The 20744-nt window shown below is 36.6% G+C and overlaps 1 protein-coding gene across 5 annotated transcripts in view; it reads left to right on the top strand.

Moving 5' to 3' along the window:
• The window catches only part of rpgrip1l (RPGRIP1 like), a 97166-nt gene that overhangs the window by 51572 nt on the left and 24850 nt on the right, over nt 1–20744 (top strand). For 4 of the 5 annotated variants that reach the window (XM_052028637.1, XM_052028641.1, XM_052028638.1 and 1 more), the window contains 4 exons: nt 339–518; nt 7965–8082; nt 10195–10647; nt 19772–19923. In XM_052028637.1, the coding sequence (XP_051884597.1) occupies nt 339–518; nt 7965–8082; nt 10195–10647; nt 19772–19923 (903 nt within the window). Of the gene's footprint in view, nt 1–338; nt 519–7964; nt 8083–9278; nt 9376–10194; nt 10648–19771; nt 19924–20744 lie in introns of those variants that run through there. The other variant, XM_052028642.1, reaches the window with a different exon arrangement.

The following is a 20744-nucleotide window of genomic DNA, read 5'->3' as shown; positions in this document are numbered from 1 at the left end:
CTCATTCAGATTGTCTTGCTGCCCCGCTTATCACATACTGTCTTCTTTTTATTTTGCACCTCTCCCCTTTTGTTTGAACCTATTAAATCTCTAACTTTTTTACAGTTCTTGTATAAGATCTTCACCCTGGAATGTTACATCCATTTCTTTCTCTGGGTATGCTGACTCAACAGTTCTGTTTATTTCACATTTTCAGCATCTTCTACATTTTATTTCGTTGACTACTTTTCATGTGGCCAGCAAAATTGTTGTTGATTGTGCTTGTAGCAAGTCAAACAAAGCAGTGCAGAAGAAAAGATGTATTTTTACTCAATCATGTGATTTTATCTTTATTGTAGGTTCGTAAGCATCAGAAAAATGGAAATCTTGAGTTTCTGGAGAAAGTGGAGGACAACATTAATAAGGATCTAGAGTTCTCCATACGAGAGCTTCAGGCAACACATGCAGAGACTGTTCAGGAACTTGAAAAGACAAGAAACTTGCTATTTATGCAGTACAAGATTAATAAAGATTATCAGGTAATTTTTTTATATTAAGAAGACATAGTAAGTATTTCAAACACAACACCACATTGGTAGTATGAAGCAGTTGAAGAACATCATGAAGGAATAAACCATATGGCTGGAAACTTGAATGGAATTGCATGTGAGAAGGGCATGGATTTGTGAATTTGCAACATTTTCAAGAAATTTAAGGAGGAAATAAAGATTAGAGAATACTTTGCAAAGACAGCGAGGTTGAGCATTGACTTTTTGATGAAGGGGTAGACGATGGGAGTTTTGAAATAGTGCTAGAGGAGTGGGATCTATTAACACATCGGTAGGGAAACCAGAAGAGGAATCTGGCTGGTCAGCAGTTTAGTGGGAACGCTCCTATTGGGAGCAGGAAGCGGTCTGAAGCCAACATGTGTTCAATGAGCTCAGAGGGAAGTAAAGAGAGATTAAGGGCCAAGGCATGAAGATCAAGGGGACATTTCATTTCATTAACCAATGAAAGGACAGTGACACTGTTCCAACGTGGTATGTTGGTTTAAAACTGAACATTCAGTAGACACTATCAGGTTACATGAAATGTAAACAATTAGCATTTCTGCCAACATTTATTTTGTTTTAATATTCATGACATTGTCTTAGTTTGCTTGCATTAGCAACTCTTCCTTATATTTTGATGGTTTATGAACTCTTCATAAGAGACAGTTCTTCAGTGTTTTGCTGTACAAAATCAAGTTGATTGGGGTTAGCACAACTTAGAAGTAATAACACTATTATTGTCTGATAGTGAAAAGTACAGGTTTCTGCTCATTTTCTTTGAATTGATTCAGTAACCATAATATTGTAAGACTATTTGCACAGTATAATAGCTTTGGTCTCCTTACCTAAACAAGGACATACTTGCCATCGATGAAGTGCAGCCAAGTTTCCTTAGACTTGTTCCTGGGATGCAGTGTTACATTATGAGGAGAGATTGAGCAGAATAGGCCTGCATTCTCTCAAGTTTAGAAATTTACAAAATTCTCACAGACTGAATGCAGGACCAGTGTTTTCCCTGGCTGAGATATTTAGAACCAGGGCTTACAGCCTCTGAATAAAGGGTAACTTATTTACGGTTAAGGTGAAGAGGAATTTCTTATCTCAGAATATGATAAATTCTCTTCTCTGGAGGGCTGTGGAGCTCAGTCATTGAGTTCATTCAAAACACTCATGGATAATTTTCTGGATATTAAAGAAACTAAACGAAATTAGGATAGTGCAGGAAAATGGTGTTGAAGAAGATCAACCGAGAACTTGATTAATGGCAAAGCAAATTCAAAGGGCCATATGGCCTTTTTTGTTTCTTATGTTCTTACAGCGACTGCACACGAAAAATATTTATTTGGAAACAAATAATAATATGTTCTTAAGTTGTGAAAAGTGCTGTGTGCTTTTTTTCTTTTGCACCCTTATTTTTTTGTAGTGCTTTAAATCATTCATCCTAAGTATTGTCATCATCTTGTTGTCCTTTACTTGTCTATGTGCATTGAGATATTTAGATATTTTCTATATTAAATGTGCTATATAGTCAAAAATTGTCATTGGTTAGGGGTACCATGTTTTAAATGCACAGTCAGAGACTGTATTGTAAATACCTGATTTCAAAACTAATTAAATTACTGAAATTGAATATATTTATAGCAGATATTCAGCTTATTTTGTGAATGTGCAGACCAACGGATCCTGATAAAATTGCTCATTTTTTAGAGATGAACAGGTGGTTGTAAATTGGTTCTAATTTGTTTTGCATTCTGTTGAGACCTGCCTGTATCACAAATTTAGCAATATCCATCTTTTCGGTCTAATCATAATTGCATATTAATATAAAAGTCAGCACTGTTGCATCTCTCCAGTGTGTTCCAAGCCCCTATCACACTTTGGGTGATGAAACAACTTCTCATGATAGCATAGCGGTGAGCGTAATTCTATTACAGCGCCAGCAACCTGGGTTCAATTCCCACTGCTGTCTGAAGGACTTTGTACGTTCTCCCCATGTCTGCGTGGGTTTCCTCCCACATTCCAAAGACGTACAGGTTAGGGTCTGTGGGCATGCTGTGTTGGCGCTGGAAGAGTGGTGACACTTGCGGGCTGCCCCCAGCACATTCTTAGCAACGCAAAATACATATTTCACTGTGTGTTTTGATGTACATATGACTAATAAATAAATATCTTATCAACTCCATTCTGTTCCTTCCACCAATTACCCTATATCTAAACTAGATCAAATTCGTTAAGATGCTGGGATTTTGAAAAATATCAGAAAATGCGAGAAATACTCAATTTGTCTGACAGTAGCTATGGAGAGAGAAACAGAGTTAACCTTTCATAGATGAAAGGTCATTGATCTAAAACATTTACTCTGTTTTCCTTTTTCACTGATATCACCTTTCCCACTGAGTATTTCCAGCATTTTCTGTTTCATTCTTTAGATCTTTGTGCTCTAGTTTTTGATCTCACTGCTATGGGATTTAGATCCTTCCTATTAACCTTGTATAGGCCTCTCATAACTTTATACCTCAATTATATTTGCCTTCACTCCTCAGGTACCACTTTAGCCAATTTCTGCTCATAAAATTCTCTAGCCTTAGATTGTGAAATTCTAGTGAATCTCTTCAGTACCCACCCTGTGCCATAGCACCCATCATGTAGTGTGATGACCAGAAATGAATACATTAATCAAGTTGTGACCTAATTTGTGTATTATACAGTTCTGTCATGACTTCTCTGCTCATACATTCTGTGTCTTGGCCAATAAAGGCAAGTATAAGACACAAGAGATTCTGCAGATGCTGGAATCTGGAGAAACACACACAAAATGCTAGAGGAACTCAGCAGGTCAGGCAGCATCTATGGAGGGAAATAGAGAGTTGACATTTTGGGTCGAGACCCTTCATCAGAGCTCAGTATTCTGTTGTCCTCTATTTTCCAGTATTGAACGACTTTTGAATTCAATGTGTCACTTTCCCTGGGATTTCACAGGCTTTTACTTTCCTTGTTACTTTAATCCCATGGCTTTACTGATTCCTGTTACTCTCTTATAGTTGGCTTAGAAAGTTCTTAGGATGAACCAAATAACAGCAGTTAGCATAAAGCCTCATGAAAGCATAAATATCAGATGAAACAGATTTAAAAACCTGTGAACATTTTAGAAGGCTGGTCTCCTCCTTGCCACCTTTCTATGCATATGTTAGAGACTCAATATCCAGTGCACCTTGGGGCCAGAAAATGGTACAGCATCCTTTCTCACCCCAGTTTTCAAATATAGTTCATACTTCTGAATTATTAGATCAGGAATTTCAAACAATCAATCTTAGACCTGGGTACAAAGAGTTTGATGCCAAAGATCAGGGAGAAATTCTGTTGATCAAATTACTTAGCTTCTACTATTTTCCAGGTACTAAGAAGTGAAAATCAGTCTCACTGTCAGTTACCACATGAGGTGTACCTTTGTTTCTTAATTGCATGATTGGAGCACTTTATAAATTCTCACATACCTATCTCCAGGATGCAAACATGTTAAATGATTTGTACAGATTTGACTTAAATCTTGTTTATTGATTCTTAGAAACAGAATTTTTGCACGTGAATTAATTCAAGCATCATAACGGGTGTAGACAATAAGTAAATAAAATTCAGTTTTATTCACTCTGAATTCCAATCTTGTGAAAAAGGATGCCAGAGTAAGCTACAAAAAAAACTATTTTCTGTCAAGCCAATCTATTTTTTCAGTGAAAGATATAATAAACTGTGGGCTGAACGAAAGCTCTAGAAGTGTGACTGCCACGTATTGTGGTGAATGTGGAAGTAATTACACTCTAAAAGTGGCAATTTGAATAGTTTGAAGAAGTTTAAATATGTTGCCAATTTGATACATTTACAAATTAATGGAAAATAGATTGGACTACTGCTTATCAGTTCAAGATGCAGAGAATCAATGTTAGTTTTTGTGTAATTCATAATGCAGCTAAATGTTTATACAAAGAATTAAGTCTCTAGGTAAAACCAAACTTGCTATTCTTACCAGGATATATTTTTAATGAAAGCAATTAAGAGAAAATATGTTTATATTTCTCAATGAGAGGAACACTAAAGTATGAGTAGCAACAGTTTCTCTGATAATAAAAGCTTGCTTTGTTGTAATTAGACTGGACACTATCTAAAATTGCTATGTAGCAGAAAAATAATTTAATTATATGATATTTTTACTATTGGCTTTCTTTTCATTCCAGGGCTTTTGAAAAGATTAAATAGATATAGTTATTCAACACTAGGCATGTTAATAGTATCATTTTACTTCTGCAGTTAACTTCATCTTTAAGCCTAGTGAAAGGGAATGAAAACCATTTCAAGTTCATCACCACTCTTTTGATAAAATGTAATTTATTTTTGGATTCCATTTTCTCTTTACAAAATCCCATCAGATTCACTATATTAAATATCACATATAATATATGGTAACTGAATTCTAGCATTACTCTGAAAACAGTTAATATATACAACGTAAAAAAGTTATTACAGAATATAAAGTGTTTGTTTATATAAACAGTGGCACCGAATAATCTTCTATTTGACATAGTAACTCTAATGAATAGGTAAATGTGCATGATGAAGGAGTTAGATACATACTTCAAATTTTGCAAGACAGTAGATTTAACTGGTGACTAGACTAATCAATAATTATTATTTCCAAGTCACTAGGTCTATGGAATTGGTAGCTTTACAACATAAAACAGAAGGACCACCATGTGTGAAGCAGAGTTTCCTTTTATTGTTCCTGAATTAAGCAAATGGTTTTGAAAGTGTAATCTTCATTTTAATTCCATATATAATTTTACTCTAAACACCCTGAAGAAAACTAATTGATTTAAAGTAACACTACTTGAAGAAACTTGTGCATTATATATTGCTTTTCATGGTTCTTTTAAATTCACGGATATCCTCACCAGCTGATTTTCCCTGCTTTCTAAACTTTCTCATTTAATACAGTCCCTCAACATTTGAATGTGTTTCCATTGCAGTTAAATTGATTTACCAGAATTTTTTAATTTCTTAAATTTAATCTCTGCATTGGATTATTGCAAGATATCTATTGGAAATAACGGCTTAGGTACTATAACATGTTGGAATTTGCATGAGTATATGTAGTAAGAGTAAATTGATAGTTCCTTTCTTTACTGAGCTGGAGTATCCTTATTTTACTGCATAATAAATCTTACACTATTGCTTTGTTAGCGAACAGTATGGAACCTTTCATTAGCTCAACGATAATACTCCTGTTTTGAACTTTAAATCAGAACAAACCACTCCACAAAATCTAGTTCAGATTAGCAGCCATATCGAAATGAATCAACAGTAGAAGATATATAAACGCAAGGGTTCCAAATGATATCTATGATAGGGGTGACCTGCAGTGCTATTTGTAAAGATAACTGGGCAAAAACCTTGTATGTTTGCTCTGTTCCATGATATGTTGGGTTGACTAAGCAGTTATTAGAGCCACTGTTTTATAACAAGTATTAATATAGAGATAGTCCTTTATCATTGTTTCACCTATAAATATTTCCACCAGTTCAATGCACTGGGCAACATTACATCTGAAGACTGCCAAAGTAGCAAAATCCTATCTGGATCCTACATTTAGCCTTTCTTCAGCATTTCATTCAAATTGTATACAGTGGCATGCAAAAGTTTGGGCACCCCTGGTCAAAATTTCTGTTACTGTGAATAGCTAAACGAGTAAAAGATGACCTGATTTCCAAAAGGCATAAAGTTAAAGATGACACATTTCTTTAATATTTTAAGCAAGATTGCTTTTTAAATTTCCATCTTTTACAGTTTCAAAATAAAAAAGGAAAAGGGCCCGAAGCAAAAGTTTGGGCACCCTGCACGGTCAGTACTTAGTAACACTCCCTTTGGCAAGTATCACAGCTTGTAAACGTTTTCTGTAGCCAGCTAAGAGTCTTTCAATTCTTGTTTGGGGATTTTCGCCCATTCTTCCTTGCAAAAGGCTTCTAGTTCTGTGAGATTCTTGAGCCGCCTTGCATGCACTGCTCTTTTGAGGTCTATCCACAGATTTTTGATGATGTTTAGGTCAGGGGACTGTGAGGGCCATGGCAAGACCTTCAGCTTGTGCCACTTGAGGTAGTCCATTGTGGATTTTGAGGTGTGTTTAGGATCGTAATCCTGTTGTAGAAGCCATCCTCTTTTCATCTTCAGCTTTTTTACAGACGGTGTGATGTTTGCTTCCAGAATTTGCTGGTATTTAATTGAATTCATTCTTCCCTCTACCAGTGAAATGTTCCCCGTGCCACTGGCTGCAACACAAGCCCAAAGCATGATCGATCCACCCCCATGCTTAACAGTTGGAGAGGTGTTCTTTTCATGAAATTCTGTACCCTTTTTTCTCCAAACATACCTTTGCTCATTGCGGCCAAAAAGTTCTATTTTAACTTCATAAGTCCACAGGTTTCCAAAATGCATCAGGCTTGTTTAGATGTTCCTTTGCAAACTTCTGACACTGAATTTTGTGGTGAGGATGCAGGAAAGTTGAAGGTTTTGCCATGGCCCTCACTGTCCCCCGACCTAAACATCATCAAAAATCTGTGGATAGACCTCAAAAGAGCAGTGCATGCAAGATGGTCCAAGAATCTCACAGAACTGGAAGCCTTTTGCAAGGAAGAATGGGCGAAAATCCCCCAAACAAGAAATGAAAGACTCTTAGCTGGCTACAGAAAGCGTTTACAAGCTGTGATACTTACCAAAGGGGATGTTACTAGGTACTGACCATGCAGGGTGCCCAAACTTTTGCTTCGGGCCCTTTTTTTTGTTATTTTGAAACTGTAAAAGATGGAAATAAAAAAAGTAATCTTGCTTAAAATATTAAAGAAATGTGTCATCTTTAACTTTATGCCTTTTGGAAATCAGGTCATCTTTTACTCGTTTAGCTATTCACAGTAACAGAAATTTTGACCAGGGATGCCCAAACTTTTGCATGCCACTGTATTTGAGAAAAATAACTACAAGAGCAACCGTCTTTTAAAAGGACAAACTTTCGCTGGACCTGATGCCAAGAGTTGCCATCTGCCAGAGATTTATAAACTTCATGGAGAAATATGCAAGTAACTTGCCACCAGTGATTGTGATTAATTAATGACCTGCAATCATTGTATAAATTTTACCAACACTGTTGAATTAAATGCTTTCAAAATTAAATTGATAATCACAAAGAGAATGAGCTGTATTAAAGTTGAATTCAGTTTATCTGTTTTAAGAAGTCACTTGCAAAATGTTGGTAAACAAATTGTCCCAGAGGCCACCATAATATAACATTTTGACATACATTATTTTCTGAAATATTAATAACACATACATTTTCACAACTATAATAAGAAACTATGTAATGATCTATTTTTCTTCTTGGCCTTTCAATTTTAGAATGAGGTTAACACAGTTACCAAGAAAATGGAAGATAATAATCGAGAATATGAGATCAAACTAGAACAGTATGCACAACTGCTTGATGTTAGAGCAGAACGAATCAGAAAACTTGAAGGTATGATGAAACAACTTTTTAAAGACAATTGTTGTAAAAACATATTTCATTTCAGATGTAAATATTGTGAAAGCATCATGCAAGTGGAGCAATATATGTCCCTAGCTTTTGGTTTCTTATTATTTTCGCAACTGAATGAACTGTTCCTAATCATATAATGCTTTCTGTAGTGTTTTTGTAGTATCTATAATCATCAGTATGGATGCTGTTTCCCAATACAATATATCACAATATATTTTTTAAATGTTGCCAAAGGAAAGTTGCAGACATTGAAAGACAAGTCTCCCACCACCTGCACCCCCACCCCCATGATCTTTTCAGAGCGCTTTGACTAACTAGCAGGCTGCAGATGAAGAGGACTCTGCAGTATCAGTCATTTCAACTGTCCATTAGGTCTGGGTGAAGGTAAATCTGAGATGAGGGGATATCCCTTAATGCAAAAGGAAAACCTTATGCAAGGTTGGTTTTGGACAGAATAAGACTACTGTTCCTTCATTAAAATGAAGGCTGAGCTTCAGAGTTCATCTCTGACCAGTCTTCCAGCTGAAACTGCATAGCACACTTTGTCGAACAATATTCTAAAGTGTGCATCATGTTTCTCTAAGCATCATAAGATACTAATTTGTATGTCAAGGGATTGAAAAAATACTTGCCTGATTATTACAAATTCTGATTATTACATAATTCTTACAAATAAAAAAAATGAAGCTCTTATAAAAAAGGAAAATTTCAGGATTGGAGTTCCTTTTTAAATTGCAGCAGTAGCATTTCACTTAGTAGAATGGAAGTACCTGAAGACAATAGCTAACCATCTGATACTGGTTTCATAAGCATCAAAATTTTAAAAAAGCATACCAGGGTAACAGCACTACCAAGGGAAATTGGAAAGTTTCAAGTTTAGATTATGCAGTATATTTTGATGTTCACAGAGATTCCATGACTGTCTGCCTTTTATGCCTCTGTAGGTTCTACAATTTAAAACAAAATCGGGGTGAGTTGCTGCAATCTAAAATGCAGGATACGTTCAAAACTGAAAAGAATAGAGCGAATGTAAATAAGTTATTTGTAATTTGTAGCAGGTTGGCAAAATAGGCATCCTGTTTAAACCTATGCTCTACAGTTGGTTGTAAAATCTTGCACATTTTATACATGGCTCCTAAAGTAAAAATATAAATTGGCGTTGTATGGTGCTCTAGATTTGCTGTTTAAGGAATCAGTTTCCAAGAATATTGATGAAAGCAAGAAGGTGTCACTGTGATGTTATAGATAACTGTAAAGTAAACATCATCATACAAGGCATTTAAATATGTAAGTAACCACACATACCACTTTTAACAATTTTTTTGTTGTTCTCTGGCTGTGAGATAAGGAAGGAAGCTAGGCTTTTACCAACCCTCATAGGTGCCTGACGCTAACCCCGCTTAAGTTGTCTGATGATTTATTTTCCTTTTCTGCAGGAAAATACTTTATTTCTGCATATCATTAGGAACTGACTACGGGGAAAGACTTATTCTGCTAATTATTTATAATACTGTATACATGCGTATAAACCTACTGAAAGTCTTGCAAGAAATAAAAGAAAATCTTCTACCAATGTGGAAAATCATGCTTGTTGCCTCTAAAACACCAGGTTAACTTTAACTAGTTGAGCTAATAATATATATTTTATTGTATAATGTTAATTGAACCTTTTAAATTTCTACTTTTGCTCAAATAATCAGTGTTTTTTTTTGTTCGAGTATTTTGGGTGTGTTATGGGTTAACCACCTTTTCAAAAGCAAGATCATTAGCAGGCACCCATCTTTGTAATTTCCTCTTGAAAGTTTTAATTAAGATGTCCCTGCTGTGTGTTAAAAAGGCCTTTGGTATGCAGTGTTTCATCTGATTTATCCTAGAATAAATGTCAAGTTGTAATCCTTGTATGCTGAGTAACTCATATTCTAGGAATCTACAGAGCTATTTTCAATCTTCTGTGCTGAAGAATTTGTTAAAAAGTATGATAACAATAGTGTGTATATCTTATACCATCTGTTTGCCACATAGAGAAAATCTTATGCTGTATTGCTTTAATGAAAAATATGGAAAAAATTCATCTGTTTTCATCTTTTTCAGCCCAACTCAAAGACATAGCCTATGGCACCAAACAATTCAAATTCAAACCAGAAATAGCAACTGATGATGAAACTGATGAACTTGATGTAACTGTCCATTTAGAACGTGGAGAAAACTTATTTGAGATCCATATCAGCAAAGTAATCTTCTCTCCTGAAGCCATTAAGGTTTTTGGTGAGCAAGAACCTGCTACTTTCTGCACTTATGCATTCTATGATTATGAACTCCAGTCTACTCCTGTAAGACATGGGATGCAGCCAGTGTTTGACTTCACATCTCAGTACATTGTCCGAGTGGACGATTTCTTCCTACAGTATTTGCAGAAAAATACAGTAAAACTAGAAGTACAGCTCGCATATGGCACAGACTATGAAACTATTGCAGCATGCCAGTTACGAATGCATGAAATCCTTGAAAAGAATGGGAGAATTTTTGGCACAGCATTTTTGGTTGGTGAGTGAAATGCACAGTTAAACTGATTGCCTTATCTTTTCACAAGTCTTCACATATTATTGAAATTAATACATCACTCTCAAATATTTTATACTATCCATGCTAATTACATTAAACTTAAGCATTTCATCTTAATCAGAGTACTGACCATTTTATGAAGTTGAAAGAAGATAATGTGTCAAATTAACCATTCCACTCTTATTGCAACTTTCATGTTGATTGCTAATGTTTGCATTGAAATACCTGCAAGGTTTTCAGCATGGAAATATGGAGACAGCTTTCACATGACATCACAGCTCATGCTGATTTTAAGATCATTCATTCTGAAATCATGTTTTGTTACTCATGATACTTATGACATGTAGTAGGAAATTAAAGCAAAGCAATGGATATTAGTTGCGTGAATATGTTGCACCCAATACATTTCTAACATAATTTATCAATAAAAATGCCAGAGCCCTTCAAATCATGGGCAGATGAAGCATTTAAAATACTTATCAGCTTTGAGAAATTATGGTAGTTCCAGAATGGAATACTCTTTAAGCAGGTCATCATACAAGTAGTTTATATTTAACAACTGCAAGTATTTATATTTTATAAGTATTTTATACATTGCAGTGAATTGGTATGAACTAATTATGAGGACAGAAAAAATGTAGTGTTATTTTCAAGAAAAATCCACTTTTTAGTATTTTATGTTACAAACTGATGATGAATGTTATTACTTCTTGTGTTCTGGTAGTGGACATGGAGAATTTGGGTTTTGTTGTTGTTCTTCCTTGCAAAAGAAACACTAATTTCCAATTATTATGATTAAAAACAGTTAAAGATGTGCATGTTCTAAATCTTCTCTATGTCTGGTTAATATTCTACAACAATGATTTGCTTGCTTGAATTGTATGTTTTCTTTTTACAACTGGGAACAATGAGTTTATGCGGGATGTGACAATGTTGTACTGGTATTGTTTATGGCTTATCAGTCAATACATCTGACAACTCAGGTCAAACTCTAAATGAGTACACAAATGAAAATGAATATTTTAGATCAAAAGTAATTTTTGACAACTAATGCACAAATGATGTCAGAAATAGTTTTAGCATTAGCTTAAAATACTGTCGTGAGTTAATAAAAACTGAACATTGTAAACTAAGTAAAATTACCTTTTTCATTTGTGTGACATGCCAAAATATATTACAGGAGATTAATATGTTTTACATCAACAAAATAGAGTTCATATTATGAAAGAAAAAGCTAATTCATTGCCAAAGGAAAACAGAGATAGATCATGATTTTTTTTTTTCTCTTTTTTTGTCTCTGTGCCCTTGTTTTAACCACTGGGAAATAACAAGCAGTTGTTAGTCTTTTCATTTTATAATTTTGGCACATGTAGTTCAAAATTTCTGTATGATTGCTTCAAGTTGCACTAAAAAAGCTTGTTTATCAGTAGATGTTTGGAAGTTTTTATATAAACCTAATGAACATTATGGATTTAATATATCTGTATACAGAAAACATGTTTCATATTCTGTCACGGCAGATGGAAGCAATCTTTGCGACAGTAATGCTGTGGAACCATTTTTTTTAAATCCTCAAATATTAACTCTTCACAGCCCTTTTTCAATGTGCCATGCTAGTGAAATTTTATTCATGTAAAATGATTTCTCACGTCATTCTAGGTGTGTCTGCTCCATTGATAAATTGCCCTTATTATTTTTTTAATTTTCCCCAATTAAAGCTCATGGACTTCTTCCAAATTAATGTGTTGTTACAATTACACTTCTAAATAATTGCATTGTTTCAAAATACATTTTTAACCTCAGTATTTTGCCATTTGAGATATTGTTGGCATTTATATTTTCCTAATGTTTTACACTGCATTCTTTCTTTATTTCTATGTTTTAAATGTTTGATAGCTCTGAGAACTTGATTACACATTCCCAAGTGTTGAGATAAATGTTGCAGAATTCACCAGTTTGTTTATTTCCACATTCATTTGGTTTCTGCATTGGTGAAAAATGTGAGACTTACTGGATTCTTTAATATTGTAAGTAAAGCATACTTTGTTCATGAAAAAATATTTTGGGCTGGAAATTATTATGCCTGGAAATAGCTACAACAAATTTTACTGTTTATCACAGTGCTGCTGGGACAAGATTTTCAATTACAATAGTCCTGAAGATGAATGGAGACACAAGAGACTGCAGATACTGAAATCTGGAGCAACACACAAGAAGCTGGAGGAACTCAGCAGGTGAAGCAGCATCTGTGGAGGGAAATGGACTGTTGACGTTTTGGATCAAGAGTACCTGACCATCAATGTATCCCCCTTCTGAAATGAAGAGGTGCAGGGAGGCATTGTACAGCAAGGATGCCAGGAAAGCAGCTTGGCTGAAATGAAGTGTCGTTGAAAGGAGGTCAAAGGAGAGATTAGTGCCCGACTTGAGCCTCTAAACACCAGAGAACCATGTCACAAGATATTCTATTACCTCGCTTGTGTGGTCAAGTTTAGTATTGTGACCCCAACAAGTGCAGCACAGCAGCATTCAACACCCTCAGCACTATTGCATATCTCATACATTTCACAAATTCAAGTCAGAGAGAAATAAAGAGTGAGACATGTATCAGACTCTCTCTATTTCTCTCTCTCTCCCACTCAAACACACACAAATGCACACACACAGCTTATTTCAATATGGCTGCAATTTTGTTACACTGATACTCACTTTTCTTCTATGTTACTGCAAGGTTTCTTGAGGCAGCTTTCAGTGACAAAAACTGACCAGGTTGAAGGAATAGATGCTTCAAGTCATGAGAATGGGACCTATAAAGCTCCCAATCCCTGAAGGAGCTGAGGGTATAACACGTGAATTAGCTATCTTGCTGTCATATGCCTTCTCCCACCAGAGCCTGTGCAGATGCATTTGTCTGCTGAGCACTACTTTTAACAACTCTCTTCCATCATCATGCCATACTCTTTTGCCTTTATGATTGTAGATTCATAGGAGATCCTGGACAGGAAAATAATAACTTTGAAGAGAGGTAAAAGGACAGTGTCATGCCATTATTCTTGATAACATGGAGGACCAATTCAGATTCTGGCACCATGAGTTCACATGGCATGTATTTCACATGGTCTCTGCAGAGTTAGGGAATCTGGTGTTTCAACTCCCCAACTGGTGAGGTCACACACTTGTTCTCTTCAAATGGACTACAGTAGGTCATCATTGATGAGATGGATATAGATGCACATGGATATCAATGAAACATTCTCAAGCTTGTCAGAAAGTCTGCAAAAGATGTCGAAGCATGGGAGAGACCTTATCTAACATTTCTCATGACCTTCATCAAAGCCAGGAGTCCATTCTACCAGTCAAGAACCAGTGAGCAGCTAACTTTCAGTGGAGAGTGATGTTCTCACAATGAAGCAGCTGACAAAACAAGTTTCTGTTCTCAATGAAGCCCAGGCCAAAGCCTATGTGCCTCAGTGCATCTCAGCCCACTCCCATTACTGGCAACCAGGAGCAGACAGCTGTAATAAGGGAAATCCAGCCACGGTGAGAAAGTGCTGCCAAGATGTCAGCCTCTGCATTCTCACTGCTGGCACTCTATTGCCCTCACATGTTCATATTGCCAATAGCTTGGACTGCTGCTCCTGATGCAGGGATGAGGCATTCCCCAGCCAGGCCATCTTCGCCCAGATCTGCTTGTGGCTGACCTTTTGGGATGTCTGCTGTTGCACTCATTAGAAAGCAAAGCCTTTTACCACCTCGGTTACAATCTCAGTGGGAGCACTGTATAAAAGCAGTCAGTGCAGCAAGCCAGCTTGGAAGCTGTTTCTAAAAGTAAACCCAAGGTCGGTTAGTTCCTGTTATCATTACTGAACTTGTTAGTTTCTTTTGCATTTAGTTATTACATGTTCAATGTCAATAAATGCAGAGGGCCTATCTTACAGCCCTCAGCAGACTGGATGCCACAGCATGTAAAGGGCCTCAGTCTCCTCCCTTAGATTACTGTGACAGCCTTTGATAGCTGTCAAAACTGGGAATGGAATTTTGCTCACTATAAAAGCTGCCACTGATTTTAGTCATTTGTAAAAGTCTTAACATGCAGACTCTTTTAACATCTATTAAAATTAAAGTAAATCATTGATGATTTTCAAGAAAATAATATTAATTAGAAACCTGAAAACACAAATGATCAAAAACCATCCAGTAAAGTAAAATATTTTTTAAGAAATTACTTCCACTTTGGCTCTTAGATATTTGCCTTGCAGTTCCCTCTGAACTCAATGCCGGGTTTGACTTGGCAGGAACTGAATGGAATGGTCTTTGCCTTTGTACTCCATGTGAAGTCCAGCAGCGGAGTAAGCTTATAGGTTTGGTTCTCCATTTCACAGCACGTTTGTGAAAGTCCAGGAATTCCTTCAGTTTTAACAGCTAAATGCCAGCAATTCCAATTGGAAAGGTCAACTAAAGTCAAAACTGACCAGGTGTTTGAACTTCATGTGTCTTCTTGGTATTGGAAGGAACCTTCACATGGCCAGATGCTGTTTATCATTCTGTTTCCTTGTTGACTATGATCAACACAGAACCGTCGCTATGGATTGGCTTCTCCATTGAGAGACTCATTATCGAGATGAGAAAGTGATTACCACTGTATTTTCACAGTTCCATAGTCAATTGATGAATGGGAAATTACTGACTAGCAGTGGTTGCGCTCCTCTAAATTGCTCACAACATGATGTGTAGATGTTGATTGTTGTTTCAGTAAGCAGGTATAGAACACGTCAACTGTACTTGAAGTATATTCTTCCAGTGAGATGGTGCACTGTCATCATAATATTTTGGCCATTGAAACAAAGCAGGTAGTGTCCAGATGGGTCATCGTTATCCCAGTTATTCTTCCCTGCCTTGGTATGAAGTTGATGTAGTGGGAAAAGAACATATAACTTGCAAGAAAGGGGTAGCCATCTGGCCTTTCAAACTTGCTCTGCCATTCCTCAAGATTGTGACTGATCTTCTACTTCATTTTTCTACAGTAAACTCATATCCATCAATTCCCTTAATATCCAGAAATTTGTCCATGTCTGTTCTGAGAAAACTCAATGATCCCTCTGAGGTAGAGTATTCCAAAGACTCTCCACCCTCTGAATAAAGAAATTTCTCCTGAGCTTAGCCTACCCTTTTTTTCTGAGGCTGTGAATTCCGGTTATAGACTCCGTGGCCAAGCAAAATATCCTCACTGCATCCACCTTACTATTCCCTGTAAGTTTCAATGAGATCACCTCCCATTCATCTAAACTTGAGAGAATACAGGCCTTGTCTACTCGGTCTCTTGTCATATGATAACCATGCCATCCAGGACCAGTCCGTTGAACATTCACTGCTCTCCTGCTATGGTAAGTATATTCTTTTTACACAGGGGAACCAAGGCTGTACACTGTAATCCGCCTATCTCAGCAAGGCACAATATTATTATAGTAAAACATTCCTGAAATCCTCTCGTAATAGAAGTCCACATACCATTTGCCTTCCTAATTGCTTGCTGTACCTGAATGTTAGCTTTCAGTGACTTGTGTACAAGGATGTCTAGGTCCTTTTGAACACCAACATTTTTTATCTCTCAGCATTTTAAAAAAAAAACACACTACCTTTCTACCACTTTATATTTAATCTGCTATGCTCTCACCCACTCATTTTTTCTTGTCTGAATTCCCTTGAAACCTGTTTACATCCTCCTTATTCACCTCGTTGTATGCCATCAGTGAACTTGGAAATGTGACTTTTGGTCCCCTTAGTCAAATCATTGATATAGTAAGCTGGGGCCCAAGCATGAATCCTGCAGTACCCCAACAGTCACAGCCTGTTTACCATATTTTCTTGCTCTTTCCTTTCTGCCTGTCAACAATTCTCAATCCATGCCAATATATTACTCCCAATTCTATGTGCTCTAACCTTGTTGACCATCCTCCTGTGTAAGACCTTCAAAAGCCTTCTTAAAATATAAATGCACCACATTCACCGATTCACCCATATCTGTTCTACTATTCACGTCCCCATAGAACCCCAGGAGATTAGTCAAACATGCTTTCCCTTTCATAAATAACTGACTCTGTTCAATCCCATTATTCTTTTCTGGATGTTCTATTATAATGTCCTTCATTATAGATTAAAGAATTTTCTCTACAATTGATGGCCACCTAACAAGTGGGTAATTCTCCATTTGCTCGTTTCCTCCTTTCTTAAATATACATTTGCTTCTTTCCAATTTGTGTGGTATTCCAGATCTAAAGAAATGTGTAAGATGATAACCAGATTACCCAATTCCTCTACAGACAATTCTTTCAAAACTCTGGAATGTATCTTCATCCACTTTGCTAGCACATCAAGAGAGAACATCCCTCTACTGCCTTCTGCTCACATTTTCTTCCTCTGCCTATTGCTTCCCCTCCTCCTGCTCCTGTTGGGGGCCTTCAGTCAAGAGCAGAGTCCTCATGATGACTAAATTGTGGGGCTTAAAGTCGATACTTAAGATACACCCATCCATCTTTGTGAAGTATTATAGTCCAGACTCTCACCTTGAAGATCCCAGTAACATTCTCCACTAAACTCCTGGTGGTTCCATGGCACTGATTATATCACATTCAGCTCCTTGTGCAGGAGTCCAGATAGAATTTAGGAACCAAGGAAGGAAGGGGCTGCCCTTCTCATCTAAAAGCCAGCAATTGGCAGCTGAAGTAAAACGCCTGATTATAAATGAGTCATGCAAGCATTCATGACTCATTTATAATCATGTCCTGGTTGTAGCCCAGTTGCACATTCAGCGAGTGATAGCCCTTGCAATTGCGTAGACATCCAGCTTCACATAATGAGTTCAAAGTGCCATAGGAATGCAATCCTTGAACATTCAGAAAGCTCTCAATACAGCCAAATCCATGTCTAATCAGATCAATGGTCTCTGATCAAAGAAAAAGAGAGAAACTTCTTTCCTTTGCATGAAAAGCATTGATGACCTCCCTGATGTAGTAATGAACCATGAACGAGCATTGGGCAGCCACTACAGACTTGGATGATTTGGAAGCCAAGTTCTGGATGACACTTTACCTCTTCAGTCAGAGCAGACCAGGCCTGGGTGTGTGACTGGAGCTCTGCCTGAACAAGTTGACAGATTTCTATCATCACAGCTTTTAAAAACAACTTCTGGATACATTGCTTCCAGGACAGCTGGGGTAGGAGCATGGCTGCCCATATATTCTCAAAGGATAGAGTCTGCAGGCATGATCTCTTCCTCTCATCAACATTCGTGATTCCTTGGGGGAAAGCCTGCAGCCCCACTCCACTTCCTGCGTGTGCAGCACATTCAGCTGGATTGTCACTGAAGTATTCATGGGAAAGTGGAAAAGTAGTTTTAAATTGGCATAATTTTATCCTCTCTCATGGTTTTCCTTAAAAAGCATTTATTTGCCCAAGCTTTTTGCCATCCATCCCAACACCCTAAGTGACTTGGTGCTAAATTATGTTTCTGTGAAGCACCTTGGGATGTCTTAACATTCTAAAGAGACTATGAAAATGTATTGCTTTCGCAATGTTGTGAGCATGGAAGCAACATAGAGATATTTCTTGAGAACTTCCAGAGAAGAAGATACTATGATATTCACAGGGAAGATCCAAGTTTTACCAGTTTTCAGCTAAAGCATAAAAAAAGATACTAAGTTTATTAGAATAATGTAAACCTATCACCTTCAGGAGGAAACCAAATAGGTATTGGCAAATTGGTTTATTATTGTCACATGTACTGAGGTACAGTGAAAAACTTGTTTTGCATACCATTCATACAGATCAATTCATTACAACAGTGCATTGAGTGCATAAAACAATAACAGAATGCAGGATAAAGTGTTACAGTTACAGAGAAAGAGCAGTGCAGGTAGACAATAAGGTGCAAGATTATAACAAGGTTGATTGTGACGTCAGGAGTCCATCTTATCGTACTAGGGGACCTTTCAATAGTCATAACAGCGGGATAGAAGCTGTCCTTGAGCCTGTCTGCAAGTCTTTAGTGTTTTCTGCTTTGGTTACAAAAGGGAAGGTTTTTGTCAATATAATAAGTCTGTTGTAATTGAGATATCATGAGTCTCAAATACATGGGAGGTCAGAATCACATTCATTAGAGAGGTTAGATAGCCGATATCATACGGAAGCATGAACAAATCTTTCTCAAGCAGTCAGCTTAGGCTTCTAGAAGTCTTATCAATTTCAGGAGATCAATTTGAGTAGTCTCTAATTCGTTGCCATACTAATACCATACTATTCTACCATTTCCTGCAAGAGTTGTTCAATGAACTCTCTAACTGAAATTGTCAGTTTTGTATCATTTTGTGATGTGACTACCTCCCCACAAACACTGGCCAGAAACAGTTCAAACTCACTTCATACAGTAGTCAAACATTAAACAGGTAGCAGAGACTTTAATTCAGTAGATGCCGATTGTAAATGGGAACGTTATACTTTGTAGCTGGGAATATAGTGTTTCAAAAACAAGAGGGTTTTGTGGTACTTCTACTCATTATTTTACTCAACGGTAGATTTAAGCACATTTTGAGTCTTCTTTTCATATTCTTCGAGCAAAAACAAAGTTCCTATGATATCTAATAAAAGCATTGGAGTGTGAAAAATGCTCTAGTCACAATGTAAAAAACATATTTGATGAATTTTTCATACAGTTGTTTCACAAATGACCTGTTGATTCTTGATTGATAAATTATTTAGATTTTTGGCAAAATTGATTTGATATTTCTAAAGGAAAACTGAACCACAAGCAAACTGAAATGAACCAATAAATTTAAACATTTGTGTTTGGCCTAATTTTATTCTGCATAGTTTCCATTTTTATCCAAAAGAAATTAAGCAGTTTATTGATTGTTCAATGAGTAAAGAATTATTCATGCCAAAGCCTCGAGAAACAATGAAATCAAAATTCTATATTTCTACTTTTGAAAGGCTATCTATTAGTAAGTAGGTCTTGTTCTTGCATTACCCTGGTAGTGATTTTATTCAATATACAATATTACTGCCTCTCAGCTGCCGTGCATCCCTTTACTTACATTATCTGTTTTGAATGCAGGTGTCAGAGGAGATGTTGAAAAATATGGAACAGTGGAATATTGGTTCCGACTACGTGTAGCCATGGCTCAGGCCATTCGGCTCTACAAGGAACGAACAAAGGCCTTGGGATATATAACTTCCAGTGGTAATGCAATTAGTCAGCCACAGCAGGTGAATTTGTCTTTTATTTTGGTGGATTTAAGTCTGGAAGCTTTGGGAGAAAAAAAATGCTATGTTGGAAAACAAAATCTGTTTTAAATGAATGTGGAGATTTTCAATCCATGTTAAAAGTATGGTAGAAATGGAACAGATTTATATTACTGTGCAGTATCTGTGTGACAGCAATCTTTCTCAGTAATTATACATAAAGATTTCAACAAACTTTGTAACTATTCCATGATCAGACAATTGGCCCTTTGAAACTGTGATTTGGAACCACAAATTTCTGTTTCCATTTCATATTTTGTTGTAGCTACATTCTAAATGGAAAATGTTCAGTGTTTGGTAAATTTCAAAATTAAAGACAGGAGCATATATTGGATAGTTAGGACAGTTGATTTTATCTTGGCCTTTGATCAAAGTCATCTTCCAGGTTCAAATTCCAAGTCATCTGTCACAAATCCTTCCTGGTGAATAGCCCAGCAGTATGTGTCTTTTTTGCCTCCTACATCACATGAATCTCAAAAGCTTGCTTGGACAACAGCATGGGAACTTGATGTGACAAATTATTTTTTCCAGGAAGCTGCCCTAGTAATATGGATGTTGAAACTCAGTTCAGAAGCTTGCCTTTTAGAGAACCACGCCACCATTTGTAGGTCACTGTCAACTAAAAATACTTCTAAGGGTGCCTCCAAAATACTGACCAAGCCATTGTTCTGTGTCAACTCATGCAGTTTCCCATATGCATGAGATGCTCCAGGAACCATGTAGCTTCATTCAAGATTGGACACAGGCCAATCCAATTTTTTTCTTTTAAGCTGGGCCAATTCCAT

The sequence above is a fragment of the Pristis pectinata genome, chromosome 13, assembly GCF_009764475.1.
Source record: "Pristis pectinata isolate sPriPec2 chromosome 13, sPriPec2.1.pri, whole genome shotgun sequence".
NCBI classification, from domain to species: domain Eukaryota; kingdom Metazoa; phylum Chordata; class Chondrichthyes; order Rhinopristiformes; family Pristidae; genus Pristis; species Pristis pectinata.
This window is presented reverse-complemented; position numbering and strand designations above follow the sequence as displayed.